This window comes from Heliconius melpomene, chromosome 7, assembly GCF_056956725.1.
Source record: "Heliconius melpomene rosina isolate 202511_hmr_F chromosome 7, ASM5695672v1, whole genome shotgun sequence".
Lineage (NCBI taxonomy): Eukaryota > Metazoa > Arthropoda > Insecta > Lepidoptera > Nymphalidae > Heliconius > Heliconius melpomene.
The window spans coordinates 3368546-3388655 of record NC_140395.1 but is presented as its reverse complement, the minus strand read 5'-3'; the positions used below and the strand labels follow the sequence as shown (position 1 = coordinate 3388655).

General features: G+C 30.7%; 1 protein-coding gene across 1 annotated transcript; it reads right to left on the bottom strand.

Moving 5' to 3' along the window:
• Positions 1–452: 452 nt before the first annotated feature.
• Positions 453–18258, bottom strand: Start1 (Steroidogenic acute regulatory protein-like). Its single transcript, XM_085187802.1, has 12 exons — positions 18055–18258; positions 16375–16455; positions 15449–15591; positions 14667–14825; positions 14211–14264; positions 13669–13807; positions 12733–12887; positions 4557–4712; positions 4267–4371; positions 3681–3886; positions 3049–3161; positions 453–2473 (listed from the first exon to the last, which is right to left on the bottom strand). Exons 2-12 carry the CDS (start codon positions 16448–16450, stop codon positions 2364–2366), a joined length of 1416 nt encoding a protein of 471 aa, XP_085043928.1. The 5' UTR covers positions 16451–16455; positions 18055–18258; the 3' UTR covers positions 453–2363.
• Positions 18259–20110: the final 1852 nt, after the last annotated feature.

The window sequence follows — 20110 nt, the reverse complement described above, 5'->3', positions numbered from 1 at the left end:
TATAGTTAATTATATAACTGATCAGTGTTTTTTTTTAATAATTCAATTACTTTTGAACCAAATGGTTTAATTGAATGTTGGGAAATAATTTTGTTTATTTATGGGAAGACTATTATGGGTAATGACGAAAATTATAATCATAATTTATTGGTAATAAGAATTACAAGTCAAGCAACATACAATACATAAAATGGATGAGATCCATTTAATAGAAATTAAAGCTTACTATTTATTTTCATAAAAAGAAAGTCCGAATTATTTAAATAAAATCAAGGTAAAACCTATGAACAATTGTTTTAAGAATAATATATGACGGTTATTATGTGCTTTAATTTATTAATGTTTTTCAGTTTTAAATAAACTTATAATTGTCAAAATAATTAAGATCTAGGCTTTTTATACTCTTTTTTTCCTTTTTGGTTTCAATGAAAGGTGATAATAAAACTAAGTAATTTAATAAATGATTTTATTATAAACCTGCCGATTTTCAGTACAAAATTTTACAAATTCGTTCATTTTAAACTTAATTAACTAAAAGTTAAAAAATGCATGCACTGTGTCTATAAAAAAAGAACATAAAAGAAAAAAACAATATAATATCTTTATTTCTATTTTTGAAAGGCAGAGGCATTAAAATATAATGCCTAATAAAAGAAAAATAAAAATAAAAAATATATTGTCATGGTTAAAACAAATATTGATTTATTAATATATAGTAAAACTTTTCCAAAGCCAAAAATATATTTCATAATCAAAAAGTACCCTTCTCAAATTTATACCAAAATTATATATTTATTTCTTAATTTAAATGAGCAGTAATCACATTAAATACATTTTTAGTTTAAGCATTAAATTTTCATCTTATATGGTTAATTTTAACACCTGTTTATTAAAAAGGACTTGTGCTGTATAAAAAAAAAAGACTTTTCTATAGATTATTTTAATTATTTAATAGCAATGTGAGCTTAATTTAATTGTAGTATTTGGTCTTTGAGTATATTAACTTTATTACTATGAAATCAAGCAGTTAGGCCAGTAGAATATTAAATATATTCTTCAGAATTATTAAATCTTATTAGTAGTTTTTTTATATGTATTATATTATATATATTGTAGTTTTACAAAGTGGAAGTATTCCTGAGTTTATATCGTAACAAAATTAAATAAAAAAAATTGTACGGTAAAAAAAGTAACGATAATGTAACGACAACTTATATATTTACACAATAAAAAAGTGTTTATTTAAAAACTAAAACCAAATTAAAATATCTGTCAGTTACTTAGGTGTTCCTATATCATTTTACCCATATTTTAACATATCTCAATCTTTTGCCCAGAAATTCGTGGATACACACGGTCTAAAAACTACTGAACCCATTTCTGATGACGAAAATTTGACTATTCTCTTTGGAATTACTATTTAAATCAAAAAAAATCTCTTAATCGAATCTTCTTTTACATTCCCTTAAGCACCTCTTTGTATAGACAGATTTGTAAAATGTTAAGAATATTTGTACTCGAGAGATAAAATAATACGAAAAAAAAAGAAAATAGAAATAAATTATTGAATTTCAGTATCATAAAGACAGTCCGATTTAGTAAACTAAATTTTCTTGAACCATAGAAACGTATTTATAATTTAAACTGCAACTAGAAAGCAAGATTCTGAAGTAAAATAAAGATTTCACAAATTGGTGGCTTTAATTATCTTCAACCCTAATATATATAAATATACATATATACATATACATATATATTATGTACATTTCCAAAATATTAACTATTGTAAAAGATTTCCTACCTGCCTTTAAATGAGCCAAATGTCAGGTGTATTATAACATTAACTGTTTCCTTTGCCAATGTAAAAAAAAACAATGAACTTAAAACAAAAACGACTAAGAAATGTTTAAAATCGTTTTTTTCTCGTTATGTATTCGTACATTTTTATATTCAAAAAAGTATATATTTTATAATAATTATAAATAATCTATACTAATAGATAAAGGAAATATTTTTGTTTATTTAAGCCTACTTAAAAGAAAATGTTATTTTAAAATTGAGAACCACTGGTAAAAGAAAAAAATACAAATACGCAAATTTTAACTTGGATTATTTATGATCATTATAAAATATATACTTTTTGAATTCACTATTTACTCTTAAATTATACATCTATATACATATCCTACTAATATTACAAATGTGAATGTTTGTTCCACCTTCACGCAAAACTACTGAACGGATTTAGATGAAACATCAGACTAACACATAAGTTACAATTTATGAGAAGGTTTTATATAATTTGGCTGTAATATAACAAAAAGTTTAAGCAGGCGAAGACGCATTTGGGTCGCCAGTATGTACTAAAATAATCCCTTGGCTTTACACTCCGCAGCAAACTTCCTCACGTGAACTATATAATCCAACATGACAGTTGCGAAAGCGGCGTCTAACACAAATTGAGGTATTTTACCTGAAAAATGGAAAAAAATCAATCAAATTTTCAAGATAAGAAAAAAATTAACTAGTCTGTAAAGTATTATACTTTTATGAATTGAAATGAATTATTATCATTAAATTAAAATTTTTATTAACCTTTATTTGCATTCCTTATTTTTTTTTAAATTAAATTAAACAGATTAAATACAAGTAACAACATGAACGCCTAGGCCAATCGCGCCTCTCTATCGCTTGTTCTGTGCTCTCGCTTGCACGCTCGGCACAGGCGGAACGTGACAATGAGTCATGCTTAATAGTGCGTGCAGCCGGTGTTCATCGATTCAAGATAACCACGTCAAAAATTAAAGTGGAGTTCTCATGTCAAATGTTACCATGTTTTTATAGACTCGTGGTTTTATTTTGTGTAAATTTGTAATACTTTTATTAAATATGACGGCAATTAAAGGATACAGATCAGATAAACTTTTGTGTTTTTAGTTTCACGCTATATTCCGCTTATAGCAAAGTTGCCAGATCATTTTTTCTGTTCTAGTGCGATGGTAAATATTAAATAAGCGTAAAGCTTCAAATAAAAAATGTTAGAAATACCTTTTAAATCACAGCACATTAGCCACTGGAAGACAGTTTTCTGTTCGATTTTGCCATCGCTCGTTTCAACAGCTTTCGGCGTTAAACACCAACAGCCGACTTTATTGTGACCTCTGAAATTACAAAGAAATTATTACATATTATTAGAAACGTGGGCATTGAAAATTCTGTATAAAATTTTATATGGAACACGGTTTGAAACTGCGCGTTTTACTTGATTAATATGATTGTTTCAATATTTATCAGCTTCACGCTGTATCTTCCACATAGCAGGGTAGGCAGAGGTAACTTAGTGTTAAGACATTCTGTTCACTCAAGACATAGCGCGGAGTTATATTACGGAATGTCTTAAAATATGTAAAATTTGACCGTTTTCCATTTTTTGTAGAAAGTTTTCAGGAGGACAAGAGGATCGCAGAAGTACAAGCGTGCGATTGTAAATGTGATGGTTGTGGGTTCAATTCTCACTTGGGGAATGAAATCTTCATTTCTACGCTCTGGTATCGAGGCAAAGCGCGGCGTTGGATTCTGCCACTCCGAAAAGGGAGGGAAGGAGTATATAACAGGAGGTTCCCTCTGTTTACCCTGCTATATGTGAAATACTGCGTAAAGCTAAAAACAAACATACTAACCTGACCATATCCCTCTGCGGCGGATACCCTGGCACTTGTACACTCACACCGCTCGTCATGTAACACTGCGGGTTCGATTCCACGACGACCCCCTCGTTGGACACGGCTGCGCTACGACGTAATATGATGAAATCACGCGGGGCTATGATCCCGCGACCACCGCCCGCTGTTACTTGGTACGAGAGGTCTATTCCTGGTCCTACTTCCTAAAAATATATAAAAATGAGGTAAATAATAAAGAAAACTTAGTGTCGAGATAATCACTTTCGAGCGATTAATTAATTCCACCGAGGAATCGAATCCATTGCGTTTACATGTTAAAATTTAAGCTTCACGCTGTATCCCACAGGGTAGGCAGAGGAAAACTGGGATTATTAAGACACTTCCGTTCTCCACTTTCCATCAAATTTTAGAGGCACTGCGTATTGAGTCAAACAATTTAAAACTTTGTTTGAAAAAAAAAAAACTTAGCCATTTAAAATTTAGCACGTTTACGTCCTAATTTCTGTAAATAATATATTCAAACACAAACAAACATACAAAAACATCTTTATATATCAATAATAAAAGTCATTAAAATTAATACCTTAATTAATTCACTCTTCAATATGGTGGGATTCCACTCGGGTAGTTTTGTTAAATTGTTCTTGAATTCCTCAAACAGAAATTTCGCTGGACAATCGACTATGCCCTGAAAAGAAATAATATAAAAATAATAAACAAAGAAATAAAACTAAACTTACATAATATATATCATCGCTTTGGTGGTAAAGACAATCAACCTCGAGACCTTTTTTCTATCAGCTTCACACTGTATTCCGCAACCGCAAACCGATAACCCCCTTTTTTTAAAATGGGTCAAAAATATATACTTACAGAGAACCTATAGACTTTGCCGAACTGCTCGGTCTGTTTCGACTCGACTACGTCTCCCTTGTGGCTGCCTCTCTTCTCCAACTTCCAGCTCGGCAGGTTGATTGTTTTGTACGCGTTCTGCAAACTCTCCTCGGCCATGTTTTTGTATTCGTCTATCTGGAAGTTAATTGTATTTATGTTATAATAGACTTTTATATTTTCTTAAAATCTAGCTCCAATACACTCTTGGATTCTCTTCGTGCTTTATCTCGCATATAGCGGGATAGGCACACGGAACCCAGTTTTTAGGCAGTACGTTCCTTAAGAGTCGAGGGACGGGGGAATTGCACGTTGAGTGGCAGATCTCAAGGCCGCTAGATGTGGATGACGATAGCCTATGAATTTGATGTATATTTAACGTTAGTTTTTTCACTAAAATGTTTAAAATTATTATATTGCTAGTAACTATTACTTTTTTTGTTATTTGCATATATTATCATATAATTAATTCTCTATTTCTATCTCTTCAATTAATACGAGAGCCGCCGGCGACGGCCACCGAGAGACTAGTGCATGGCCAATACATAATATGTAAGTACTTACAGTAAAGGACTGATTATAACGTAACGTTTTATTTTATATAAAATTCAAACAATTAAGAATATAATAAAAACAATCTTAACATATTGAAAATCAATTATTCTTTATTAATTAAAACAATTTTATTACTATCATAAAATATTAGTTTCGAATACTTTAACCAATCGAGATAAACACAGCAGCTGCAGTTCATTGAATTAAAGGGGCCGTGACCTTTTTATCTACATAATATGAATTATATTGGAAGCAAATTGGCATTAACGAAATTTTTTATTGAAATTAGTATAATAACAATTGATAGAGAAACAGAGTGTTTAAACACTAAATTCTCCATGCATTTCTGCTGTATGTGGGATACAATGTAAAGCATAAAAAAACAAAATTAAAATTTTAAAGAATAGCCAAATGGTCATTCTTTAGATACAATTTCTGAGTAACATCAACATCAAAAACTTCTATTAATAGATTTATTATCCAGTCTTAATTGAAATAAAACCTTTCAACCCAGACTAAAGAAAAAAAGTCAGCATATCAAAGCTAAGTAAGATATGAGCGTATAGGTCCAGTAGTATAGACCGTGCCACACATTATATAAACGGACACAGATTTGATTTAAATAATGTTAAAATATTATATTAATTCTCCTATAAACTCTTAAATTTAAAAACATAGCATTTATAATTAAAAAAAAACATTTTTGTCATATTTTTTTATATAAACTGTCAAAATAAACACACTTACTGTTAACCATTCAGCCTTGAACGGTTCATTGCTACTTCTATTGAATATCGACTTCATTATATTAGCTATGGAGAAACCCAGAATACTCATACTATCAAGCTTCTTCTCTAATTCTTCTTCGGTACCAACATTCTCCAGTTCTCCGATATGTTGGTCGATTTCTTTATCAGAAATGGCAGGAATTTCGGATGAGGACGCCATTTTTTTTTAATTTATTTAGTTTATTGAGCACTGATTTAACTTTATTAGTTTTAAAATTTGATGAATCTATATGTCATAAAAATATTAATTTATAAATTTAAATGTTGTTTCTATTATGAGGAATATAAAATAACATTTATTTCATAATTATTACTTTAAAATATAGTACATCAATTGACTGTTAAATATATACTAAAAGAAAAACTAATTAATTATAATTAGCGAGATCAAGAACCATGACAAATTATAATCGCAAACAAAAAATTATTTACTTTTATTAATACGACGATATTTATACGATATTTCTACGTTTTCCGGACAATAAGTATAGAATTAGTAAAGATTAAAATAGAAAAAATAATATAAAAATGTGATAATATATGTAAATAATACTCCTAGACCAAAATAAACAAAGGACTAATAGTACATAACTATGTAGAACTGATATTCAAATATAGGTAGGGGAATTGTGCTCAAGATGGCATACTATGATAAGATGACACACTACCAATATTGATGAAACTATTAGCGCTAAGTGCGATCTTGTGACGTTTTAGAGAGTGTCTGTAGATGCAGCTAGTGCTTAAGTTCAGTATGACTGCAAATGAATGCAGATGGGCAAGTAATTCGTGTTTTCGTTATTTTCAATTGCAACAAATTTTTCTTTCGCTTTTGCTTGATGGTGAAAAGATATGTAAGATAAAGATTTTCTATTTGAACTAATTATAAATGTAAAATAGGGTTATTATATGACACAACTAACGCTTAAAGCGCATCCTAACCTATAAACTTTTGTCACAACAGTTAAAATTAAATTCATATATCTATTGGGTAAGATGACATACAAAACGTGAGTATAAGATGGCATACTATCTTACCCTTATAAATAGAATCGATGTATTTTTTTTGCTTTACCTACAAAATGCCTGGCAATTACAAACGAATATATATTGGTCACAAGAAGACATGGATAAGGCTGCTAGAGTAAGGGCATTCAATAGACGCAGGTGACGAAGCTTATTTCCCTTTTGGAAGAGGAAGTGACTGATAACGGAATCCAACCTCATAAAATTTGCAACATATATGAATCTGGCCTTAATACTGTTTAAAAGCCCCCCAGCAAAGAAGAAACTATTTATTTGTGAACTATGCTCGACAAATAATGATGGCATTTTTATGCCACATACTAAGTATGTCATTTTACCCTGTGGATATTTCGTCTTACTCTGGTCGACCTAAGTGCGATTTTTGTTTATTTTTATGATGTTTGAAAGATGATTGTTCTGAAACTAAAATAATTTCGTTGATTATGAAATATATAATAGTATACGCAATATGCCGTTCTCAGATCACTTTATTTATTTGAAATATTTGTCTTCAAACAAAAAGTATGTCATCTTAAGCACAATTCCCCTATAACAACTATCTAAATCTAAACAACTTCAAATACTATAACTCGTTTCAAATCCACTTTAGAATTCTATATCCTATTACACAAAAAACTATATATACAAAAAACAAAGTTTATAAATTAATATTTTCAAAAACATTAAAAAAACAACATTTAAAAAATCACTTTAACCAACTTAAATTAAAACAAAAACACGTGCAAACGCCACGCGGTGCCGCGTCCGACTAACTAATGTGAGTGATGACGAATATTATAAAGTTGAAGATTAGTATTGCAGAATGAAGATTTCGGTGCAAAAACAAAGCTACAGTACGGTCGGCGGATCTTGGCCCCTAAAAGTTAGGCTTTTTGAACTTTTGCACATTGTGCACTCCGAACGAAAATAATCAAAAGTAAGGAAAAATCCTAAGATTAAATCAGATGCGCATGCGCAGATTTACAGTTTCCACAGCTAGCTTCTGAGTGGCCGAATCCGAATATCCAATTTTCAAGACATTGCGTGTTGAGTGGCGTAACTCAACACTGAGCATTGTCATATTGTTGGAAGTAGGAATATTAAATAATCCATTTCTGTGAGTGGGAGGCAAACATCGCATTTACAGTATGTAATTTGATTCAAATATCAAATTTAGTTATAAAAAGTAGACTAGGTATACCGGTCCATCGAGTGACGACAAAACATATCTACCGACTGATATAGTATAAAAAGATAAACCAACTGCGACCTAGCAACGTTTAAACGAGATAAAGAAAATAAATATTTGTAGACATTTTCGAACATTTCATATGAAAAAAAAAAAACAAAAAATCAGAATTTATGTTGTATCCCGCACATAGCACGGTAGACAGAGGGAACCTAGTGTTAAGACACTCCGTTCCCCACTTTCTCCGATCGCAGACCCATTGTGCAAGAACGGCCTCATTTGTATAGATTTATGATTATGTTAGGTACCTACTCTGTTCTTCATCTTTTGACGACATTAAGCATTCAAATATCGAATCGACAAGAATATCAACAGATTTTTTTAAAATGTTATATAGATAATAATATAAATAAAACAATCATTAAATAAATTAAGAAAGCAAATATTTCCAATTTCTATGTTTTACAAGTTTATTATTCTATAATCCTATAAAAGCCTATGAAGTCTGGTCACAAAAGAAATCTACGGGGAAGTCCCAAAAAGTTAACTGAGGTAGGTATCCAATATGCATTGTTCTTTGTAATGGAAAACAACACGTAAGTGTTATGGTAACAGAAAATCTTAATTGTGTCATAATATAATTTCTGTGAAAGCATATAATGAGACACCAGGTAATAAGATGGGACCACCCGTGGTGTAGGAGTACAAGAGTGGTTTCCTTGTCCTGGTAAGGGGAAAAGCGCGGCGTTGAGCTACGCCAATTAACACGCAATGTCTCTAAAATTTGACGAAATGAGGAGAACGGAAGTGTCTTGATGGGAATGATGGCTTAACACTACATTTCTATATCGGTAGTTTGTGCCTTTGTGTGTACCGTTTTTAGCCATAAACACGGTAATCTTTCAACGGTTAGTTATAGTTGTTTGGAAACAAACAGCGGCGTTAGGTTCCATCTACTAATTTCCACGGTAAATGCGGAAGATAAAAATATGCATAATGCTTATAATTATATAATATACACACATTAATGTAAATTTATGCATATTTTAAACTACGGACACAAATAAAAATATAATGTTTTTATTATTTCATATCTTTTAATATCTAACTTGCATAGATATTATATGTAGATAATATAAACGAAATTTATGTTATTATTTATTAATTTTACCAAAAACATTATTATAAAATTAATTGTGGTCTAAGTAATATTTTATTAAATGTGGAAAAAGACTTTAAAACTTAAACTAAAAAAACTTAATAAACGATATTTTTTAGCAATTCGTTTTGGGTAGCAGAAATTTATTAAAGTAAGTACAGAGTGAAGCTAGTGTACGGGTTAGTGGCCATAGCGCTTGGCTATGGCGCTGATTCAAATCCCACAATTTATGGGCTATAAGGTTATATTAAAATTTTTATATTTTATTATTTTTATTTTTTATAATTTATTTAAGTTATATTAGGTTAGTTCCTGAGATCAGAGCTACCTCCTGCATTCGTAAGGTCACATGTGTCATACACGATGAGTATATAGTTCCTCGACCACGAGGGCGAGGCCGAAGTCAAAAGTTTAAAGATAAAAATGTAGAACTTTGAACCTACGACTAACTCCAAGTAGTCCAGGATGTGTCAACTTTGCTACGATAGTAACAAAAACTATATTATTTAAAATAAATAAAACTCGACAAATACGCTTATCGCTATAGTGATGTGACCTTTGAACTAAATATAATGCATTTGCTAACTATATTTATTGATAAAAATTAAAATGACTTATGATTTAATTGGCTGAAATTATATTGTTTAAATTAAATATTTCTGCCACCGTCATTCAGTTGACATTTAATATTATTTTTTTTGGACATAAATTACTTTCTTTTTAATTTTCGTTTGCCATTTAACTCATTTGGGTGGAAAGTGAAATATTTTTTTATATTACACGCTGTATCCTGCACACAGCAGGGTAGGCAGAGGGAACCTAGTGTTTTTAAGACTCTTCGTTTCCCACTTTCTGCCCATTTCTGGAGCCACTGTCTGTTGAATGGCAGAACTCAACGCCGCGCTTTGCCTCGACACCAGAGCAAAGAGAGAGAAATATATTTTTTATATTACTAGAATTTGACCTAGAGCCTACAACCATTGCGAAAAAAAAACAAATATGTATCTACATATTTATATTTTGATGAATTATATGAATACCTAAATATTTTCACGGCGTTTAGTACCGCCACAATGTTTTGAAAATAAGACGGTGCGTGGGTAGAGGAGTTTCTTTAACTAGGTTCCCTCTGACTTCCCTTGACCCTATGCGAGATACAGCATGAAGCCACTTTTTTATATTTTTAATTATAACTACTTATTTGACATTGGCTCACATTGTAACAGTATTTAAATAAAAGTAATTAAATGATAATTTTATACGATTAAATAATATTATCAACACATTAAGTTATCTTTTTAAATAATCAATTAATTTACTTAATGGTACATTAAAAGTATTGAGCAAGTCGTTGCGATGATGTGGGTTCTAATCTCACTGAGAGTAAACCATTTTATTTAATTTAGTTAAGACAACTGCTACGGAATGTTGAAATGGAAAGTTACTTATTACTCTGTTATTGAAATAAATGACAAATTATCAGTTATTAACTATGTTTTTTGTATAATTAAAAAACTGTAATGTTACACCGATATAATAAGTAAATAATAAATTTGGCGTTGAGTTCTGCTACTTAAGACGCAATGCCTCCAGAATTCGGCAGAAAGAGGGGAACGGAGTGTCTTAACACTACGTTCCCTCTGCCTATCCTGCTGTGTGAGGGATACTGCGTGAAGCTGAATATGAATTTATGTAATACATTTTGCTAGGAAGGTAAGAACCACGCCACAGTGTGGGTGTTTCTTCTGCCTAGCATGAGGGATAACAGCAACAAAAAAGAAATTACTTCACAAACTGACAAATATCTAACTTTATTCATCCAAGCATAAAATATATAAATCGAAAATCATACGAATTACTATTAAACGTGATTTTTTTAATAACACGATAACAATACAGACAATCTCTATTAATCCTAAGTACTTATGTGATAATTACAAAGTATACATCGATATTTGAATTGTTTTTCTTTTTTAAGTTAGTAAAAATTGTTTTGTCTTTTTATTTTCATGCACCTCTTTCATATAACGGGGTATGCAGGAAGAACCAAATGTAAAGACAATCCGCTTGTGTTATTTGGCGGAACTAAACACCGCGCTTCGTCTACCTGATCGAACTTCATTATGTTTTCCCTATATGATATTTTTTTCCACTTTGAAGAATACGGTGGAAGACATTTTTTTATACACTATTTGTCTTCACTTAATCTAATGGATTTTTAATCTAAGCTTCATCTGATTCTTGACCTATGACCAGAAAACCCTCGGGTTAGTTTTAATACCTGCTATTGATGCTTGCAACTCATTAATTAGTTTGGTAAATAGCTTATTGTTATTTTTTAATTATAAGTCATTATAAAAACAAGAGAGAGAACAATGTATATATTCTGAAATATTGTTTACTGATCTTCGCGTATTTACATTTTAAAAAGTACAAAAATGTATTTAGAATTCCATTCTTGTATTAAAGATATATCTTAAATATTTTTCAGTTAAAATTCAGAGGAACAATCAACTCTAATAAAGATCAATAACCATTGGTTAGTAATTAACCTATTTATTGAACGGGAAGTTTAATAGAACCGCAGGTCAACGATTAATTTATTATGCTGTCTATGATTAAATATTTAGATAAAATATTTGATTAAATATTTATATTAATCATATACATAATAATGTAACAATATAGGAGAATAGAGAAAAATGGGAGAATATTTTTTTATTATGAGAATGTTGTTTTCATTTTAAGCAATCATAGGGTTAGGGTATCACATAATCCAGCCCACATATTGCCCCATTTCGAGCTAATGCGAATTGAGAGGCGGATCTTAACACTGCTGTTTCCCTTATTACTTAGGTAAATGTTAATTACTTCGAGTTTAGACTAAGCCTGCCAGTCGTCGCCACTTTAGAATTTTCGCATTTTTTAAAAATGAAAACCAATATTGAGGCCAGTCGAGTCGCGCGAACGTAAACGTGACGATTTGTGTGTTTGATCCCCACTCGAGGTAATGGAATATATAATATCTTCGCTCTGCTGCTGGTGCTCCAAAATTCGACGCTATGTAGAGGAGTGAATGTGAATTTAATGAGAAGAAATGTCTTAACACTAGGTTCCCACTGGTAATAACTGGTAATAAGTTATCCGCGCTATACAGTGTAAAGCTACTAGTTTAAAGCATGACTATTCTCTTGCAGCTTGGCTTCAACCTGAACCTATCGCGTTTAGTCACATGCTTGTGCTCCTGAGCCATGACTGCCCACAATATAGTTTGTTTTTTATACAGTCATAACATTTTTTTACATCAGTTAGCTTTTGTCTTACTTTATTAAACTTACACCATAGATGTCACGTAAAGAAATGTATGATTATTTACATTAACACTATAAAAAAAATTAAACCATCCACTTCCCTATATACTGGTAACAAATAAACACTCACCAAGTCCTGTGTCAATATAACATCTCGGATCCTCGGATGTGGACTCGACTCGGGCGTGTCGACGGGGGAGAACCAGTTCACCGTGGATTCTCCGTGGGTGGAGGGCGGAGGCCTTTGTGCCAGGAGGGGTGTTCTCTCCGTTGTGTTTCTATGTACTGTTGATTAAGGTTCTATTGTAGAATAATGTAGTGTAGATAAAGTGTGTGGTTGTAAATGCGATGATTGAGAACCCTCATGAGGATCAAAGTCATTATTTTCAATTTGACATTCTTGCAACAATTTGGACAGAAAGCGTTTTGACACTGGATTCTTTCTATTTTTATTTTATCTCTCAGAAAAAAATAGGATACACAAGTAAGTAAAATAATTTTCTACAAACAAAGTTTTTTTTAAATCGATCAGTGAGTAGGGAACATTTTATCTACTACTACCTACACTAGGTTCCCTCTGCCCAGCTATAAGCAGGATATAGCGTTAAGATAAAAAAAATTGTCCTATATAAATTTGAAGTTGAGACCGTCTTGACCCAGTGGCACATCATCTGACTGTAAATGTGATTGTTGGGGATTCAATCTACATTTAGAAATAAAACTATTATTTTGCATTTGTTTTTTAATTCAGGCGGAAAGAGGAAAAGAGAGTGTTTTGACACTAGATTCTTATTATTTTCTAAAATACACTATACTATTTAACAAAAATAAAGAAAAAATCTTAAAAAATCAGTTTAAAATATAGAAAATAAGAATTTAAATTAGTTAGTAAATTCCATGATTTACACATTATGATAGTATAATTTTTCCGCAGGTTTTATTTAGATATAACGTTATTACAGTCGCTCTTTTTAATAGCTGCCCTGAATTGGCTCTGCCTCACCTCACCCTGCTGTGTGCGGATTACAGCGTGACGCAAGACGTAATAATATACATACAAACATACCAATGGATTCCAATATCTGTCTCGCTTGAAACTCCTGAGGTAGCACTCTAAAGTCTAAGAACCACGCCTCCCCCCACGATATAGTGAAAGAAGTTAATATTAAGAACACTTGAAACACTGGCTGAGATGCGTCTGGCCACTGGAATACAAATAAATATTATTGTAATGTATAGAAATATGTAGCTTTATTTTAACTTCACGCTGTATCCCGCACGTATCAGGATAGACAGAGGGAACCTGGAAATCTAATGTTAAGAAAATGGAAATCTAATGTTGACGTTCCCATTAAGACATTTCCGTTTCCCACTTTCCGACGAATTGCGTGTTCGTGGCATTGCGTGTCAAGTGACATGTACCACAATTTATGTAAAGATTTTGAATAATTTAGCATTAATATAACGATAACTTTAAACGGACGCTAGTTATTAGATATATATACAAGACTATAAATCTAAGTAGGAGACCCATAAATATCGCACAACGCCCATCTCAATTCATTAATAATTTTATTAGTAATTAAAATATATAAGAATTTTACTTACATCATATACAAACGCTTTACCCAATATAAAGGCACTTGTCCCTCCGGTCGAGAGCTAGAAAAAATAAACAAAATACCATAAAAATATCATTGAGATGTTTAAAAAATTCATTTACAATGAATTCTGTTTTTCTTTTTTGTAAAAACAATATTAGGAAAAAAAATGCACATTTCTTTTATAGAAATTTCTTAGAAATTTATTTTTCTGTAGATTATTCTATTAAGAAGGTATTAAGTTGGTTACATTATTCCAGATCGAGGCTAGTCATGGCGCAGTGGTAAAAGCGTGCGAGTTCGATTCCCACTCGAGGAAATGAAATATTTAATACTTTCAATTCCTCCCTCTGGTAAAGTACACCAAGTAAAGAATTCAGCGGAAAGTAGGTTACAGAAGATTCTTAATGGGAACGGGGGAAGTGAGGCTAAAATATATCTTTAAAAGAAAACAGCAACTTACCGCAATAACACTCCAATTATTTATATACAGTATAGCGTAAAATAATATGAGCAGTATAAATCTTAGAAGTGCAACTATCACAATGTCGAATAACGATATTTTTATATTGTAATGTATTATTTCCCTATTAAATATTTGTATTAGTGTTTCACCTTTCATCTGTAAGCAAAATAATAAAAAAATTGAGGCCATCGTGCAAGGAAGCAGTGGAATGTAAACGGAATGGTTGTGGGTTCGATTCTCATTTGGGGTGATAAATTATTTCCATTTCCTTGTTCTCATTAGAAGTCAATGTACAATCTTGAGCTGCGCTACTCAACCATAAATAACTCGAATATTTGGCGGAAAGTGAGCATGTAGTATTAACATAAGTTCATTCTGTCTACTGTACTAAATATTAAATAGGTAATTTGCTCAAGTAACTCTTTTTGTGTACTTTTATTGTTTTATAAACGTATTTGTTATGTAAAATAAGCAAATACGATTTACTTATCAAAGCCAAAAATGTAATTTCTTAGTTATATTATAAATTTTAAAAAGGAGCTATCTGTCAGACAAAACGCGGCATTGTGGCAATGAGGGAACACCATGTTTCTCTGCTTTATTTCTTTTCTTCAAATCCAATAAAATAAAAAATATTTCTTTTAAACAGTCGTCATAAATATTTTTTTATTATTGTTTTACTTTTGATACGAAATGAAAATTGATGTGCTAACTTTTTATATACTAGCAAAATTGCACAACTTCAAATTCATCCATCCAAAAAAAAAAGTAGCACTCACCATAACACAAATAAGCCACATTAAGCTAGTGAATAATATATCAAAAGTGACAAAGAGACAGAAAAAACGTCGAACCGATGACATCCTGCCTTCTGGTCTGTGACCCGCTATTAGATCTTCTGTTACCACATTGACTGATTGTGCTGAAATAAAAATGAAAAAAAATCATTTAAAATATAAAATAATCTAAGCTAATTCTAAGCTTGAACATGATTTTAGAATAAAAAAAATTGCACTTAAATCAGGTTATTTACTCAGGAAATGGGAACAGACAGGTCATACTTATAAAACAGCCCTTTTTGCGTCAGAGGTAAAAAGTTGGACAGTGTACATACATACATTGCGCTTATGGGGTCAACTTATACTTGGGAAAATAATCATATAAAATTATTTTAAATTCTCCGGTATGACAAGCCGCAGTGTAATTTCTCAAAATTTTTTAATAGTGTTAAGAACTGCGACAATCTTCAAGTTGTGTGAGCACCTCCTCTATTCATATTTGTATTTTTCTAAATATTTTACATTTCTTTGTGTGTAAATAGCACCTTATGTTTAACTTATTCATTCAAAATAAACATATTAAATATAAGTATATATTTACAAAAATAATTGTTTATTTAACTTTGCCCATTTTCCGCCGAATTCTAGAGGTAATGCGTGTTCAGTGACGGAACTCAACACCGCGCTTTGCTTCCCCACCAGAGAGAGACCAGACGAAATGAAAATATAAATTATTTAATTTCCTCAAGTAAGAACTAATTTCCATAAAGCAACAGTTGCAAGTTTGATTCTCAATAGGGCCTCCTATTATTAATCTCATTTTAATTGCTTGGGAAACAGTGTCTTAATACTAAGATTCTTCTTCTACCCTATAAATAAAGAGTGAAGCTAAATATTAAAACAAATTAACGATACTAAATACTTACATAAATTTCTATATGGTGGACTTGTAACACTACTCAACAGCGACTCAGCCGCCTCCCTTATGTGATAATCTGCCATGTTTGCTGAAATCATTATGATAATATTTTTATTTACTTAATGATGATTAAACTTAAATATAATTAATTCTTTAATTGTTATTTTTGCAGTTTTACGTTATTTCTTGCAGGGTAGGATAGATAGAGAGAACCAGTGTTAAGATATGCCTATCCAACATTTTTAAGACATTGTGTGTTGTGTGGCAGAACTGGATGCCGTACTTTGTCTTCCAATACCAGGATGGACAAATAAAAATAATCATAATCATCCTCCAGACTGAGGATCTATCACATAATTATAACTTTTAGAGCCATTATGGCCTCTTATTAAAATCTATTGTTAATATATTTATTTATTATGTATGTCATTTTAATGTGAATTAATTAGAGAAATCTTTTGTTTTATTTGTTAATTAATTAATAATTAAGTAAGGGTTATATACTTTTTTATAATATTCACTAACATTATATTTTTTATTTCAAATCACTTTGAATTTAATTTCTGGAGCACATGCCTTATCATAGTAATTGATTAAAGGTTAATAACATTATTTTAAAATATAAAACAACTACTTTCAATATATCAAATTTTAACTTAACATAAATTTAAACAAATTCTAATAAGGCTAATATTTTTTTAGAAACACTTCACACCATATCCTTGAAAAAACAGGGTTGACAGAAGCGACTAATGACTAATACTTAATTCTCCAAAAACTTTATGAGCCACCAATTTACAATGACATGTTGTGTTGAGTGGTGGAAATCAATGCCACACTTTGTCTTGCTACCAGAGTAAGGAAATGAAAATAATTTATTTCCCCAAGCAGAAACAAACCCACAAAATTTACAGTCAAAAGCTACCTATTTTATCAGTCATAAAATAGAAATTACTTTTCATAAGGTAATTATTTATTTATGAGGAACCATTGTGGCACAGAGAAACAGAATTTGAGTAAATGTGATGGTTGTGGGTTTGATTACCACTCTGGGAATATTGTTATTTCCTTGATTCGGTACAGCAAAGTGTGGCATTGTTTTCCACCACTCAATAAACAACATTTCACTCATAAACAACAACCTCAAACATTGGGATTTGCATGGACAATGGACTATGTTAACACTAGGTTACCTCTGCCTTCACTGCTATATATGCTGCATGCTGCACACAGCATATAGCAGCATTAAAAAACATTTCATATAATAAAGAAAAAAGTATATATAGTCACTAATGAACATTAAAGCAAAATAATGATAAAATGTACGGTACATTTAGCTCTACAATTAAATGTAACAGATTACATGTTAAACAAAGGCATAATTTGTTTATCAGCATTTACATTATAAACAGGAAGTAAAACTAATAAACATTTTTTAAACAACTTTTTTGCTTGCTTTGCCTATTATTAACTTCATAAAGCTAAATTTTTCTTAGATTTAGATTGAGATTTTAGTTATTTTTGTTCATAATTTTTTAATGTATTGTTATTTTATTGTATAGTTCTTAGTCATCAAACCAATTATGTTACGTTTTAAAATATTAGATTATTTATTAAGTTAGTAAATTAAATGAATCTATTTAAATCAATTTATGGTATTTAAATTACCAATAATAGTATTACTCACTTGTTATTCGAAATTCTAAAACTTAAATTAGTTAAATGCAATGCATTATTTACACACAAAATGCGTTTCGGTGGTCTCGTGGTTTCTAACAAGCATTTGTTCACTATATTATATACTTTGTCAGTTTTATTATAATTTTCTATTTATTTATGTATTTATTATGAAAATAACGTAACTTCTTCACGAAAGAAATTGTAAAACTGAATGACATTGACATATTGATGAAACAGTGTTTTGTATTAGGTTTGAATTTAGTCGATACTTATAATCGATTTTATTACTCGTATTTGTGTCCTTACACCGATTTATTTTTAAAATAGATGTAATTTTAATGGACAGAGCTACGTAATGCTTGAATATGAAATATTTAGGTATAAATATAATTAAATTCAAAAGTAGACAAAATAACTAACAACAAAAATAAATTGATACTATAGTTCAATAACCAGTTGTGGGCTTGATCCCCACTCGAGGCAAAAAAGTATTCATTTAAATTTATATTTTCTTTTCTTCGGTCTGTTGTCGAGACAAAGTTTGTCGTTGAGTACCGCCACTCAACACGCAATGCCTTCAGAATTCGACGAAAAGTGAGGAACGGAGTGTCTCAACACAAGGTTTCATCTGCCTACCATGCTGTGTCCAGGATCTTGAAGCCGATTTTATTTATGTTTTTTTATAAATATCGAGAGAATAATGGGTAGCACGAATAGTAAAGCCACAATCTAGGTATTTAGTTGTATTAATAAACTTTTTAAGACGGGTAAGATTGGTTTGACTACAGAATAGCGTATGCGTCGCTAAATAAATTTCCATGTAATATTTCATCTTAGTTAGTCAAATATTATTTAGAAAATAATTAAAACAAAAATATTGAATGTAATTATTTATTTCTAACAGGCTAAATCTAATTTTGATCATCGAATAAGTTAAATTATTTTATAACTAAATTACATATAATTTATTAATTTCTAACAATTGAATTCAATAATATAAGTATATATCTAATATCAAAATTTACATATGTAACGTTGTTCCTTAAAACTTATTTATCTATATATTTATTTCAATAATCGTTTAAGGTAAATGTACGGGAGTTCGGCAGTTTAAGGCTCTCATAACTTTAAACTATTGTAAATACATTATTAAAGGTTATATGAATTTGCAAATTTTAGTGTGATCAAAGTGGGTCTTTTGGCAGTAATTTAATGTGTGAATTATGCGGTTTAACTTAACCTTAATTTTTATATTAATTTATTTGTGGACCTCTAATTTGAACCCTACTTCGTGATAAAATTTAGCTCTGTTTCTAACTTCGTGAGTTTGTGTCCCCTATTTCGGGTCACAAGTTTTTACCTCGCGAGTGAGGTTTTATAATAAAAAAAATTAACACCTTTATTGGTTTGGATTGTAAAGAATTTGTAAATAAAAAAAAATAGGTAGATCAGCTTAACGACATTAAAACTTTCATAAAAAAAATCAAATCAAATTAAATCATCTTCACGCTGTATCCCGCACACAGCAGGATAGGCCTAGGTAGGTAGGTAGGTAGATAGGTAGGTAGGTAGATAGGTAGGTAGGTAGATAGGTAGGTAGGTAGATAGGTAGGAACCTAGTGTTTTTAAAACACTCCGTTCCCCACTTTCTGCGGAATTCCGGAGTCACAGCATGTTAAGTGGCACAACTCAACGCCGTGCTTTGCCTGAAATATAAATTTAAATAAATATTTTCTATTTTCTATACTATTCCTATTTTCATCTCCTGGAGTGGGGATCAAACCCACAACCAGTCGGTTTTACAGTCACACTTTGTACTTCTGCGCCACGAGTAGCCCCAACTTTTATAATTTACAAATTATATAAGCTCAGTTTTAAAAAAACTACATTTTTGAACGTTTATATATTTTTTTATAAAAAATATATAAAAAAACTCAAAATTCAAGTTAAATTTTTGAAGCTAGGTATGCCAGTTTATAGAACTATATATTTTCGCAACCAGTTTGTACGGCGTTTTGTGTTTAGTAGGTATCTATATATATAAAATCGAAAGGTCACTCACT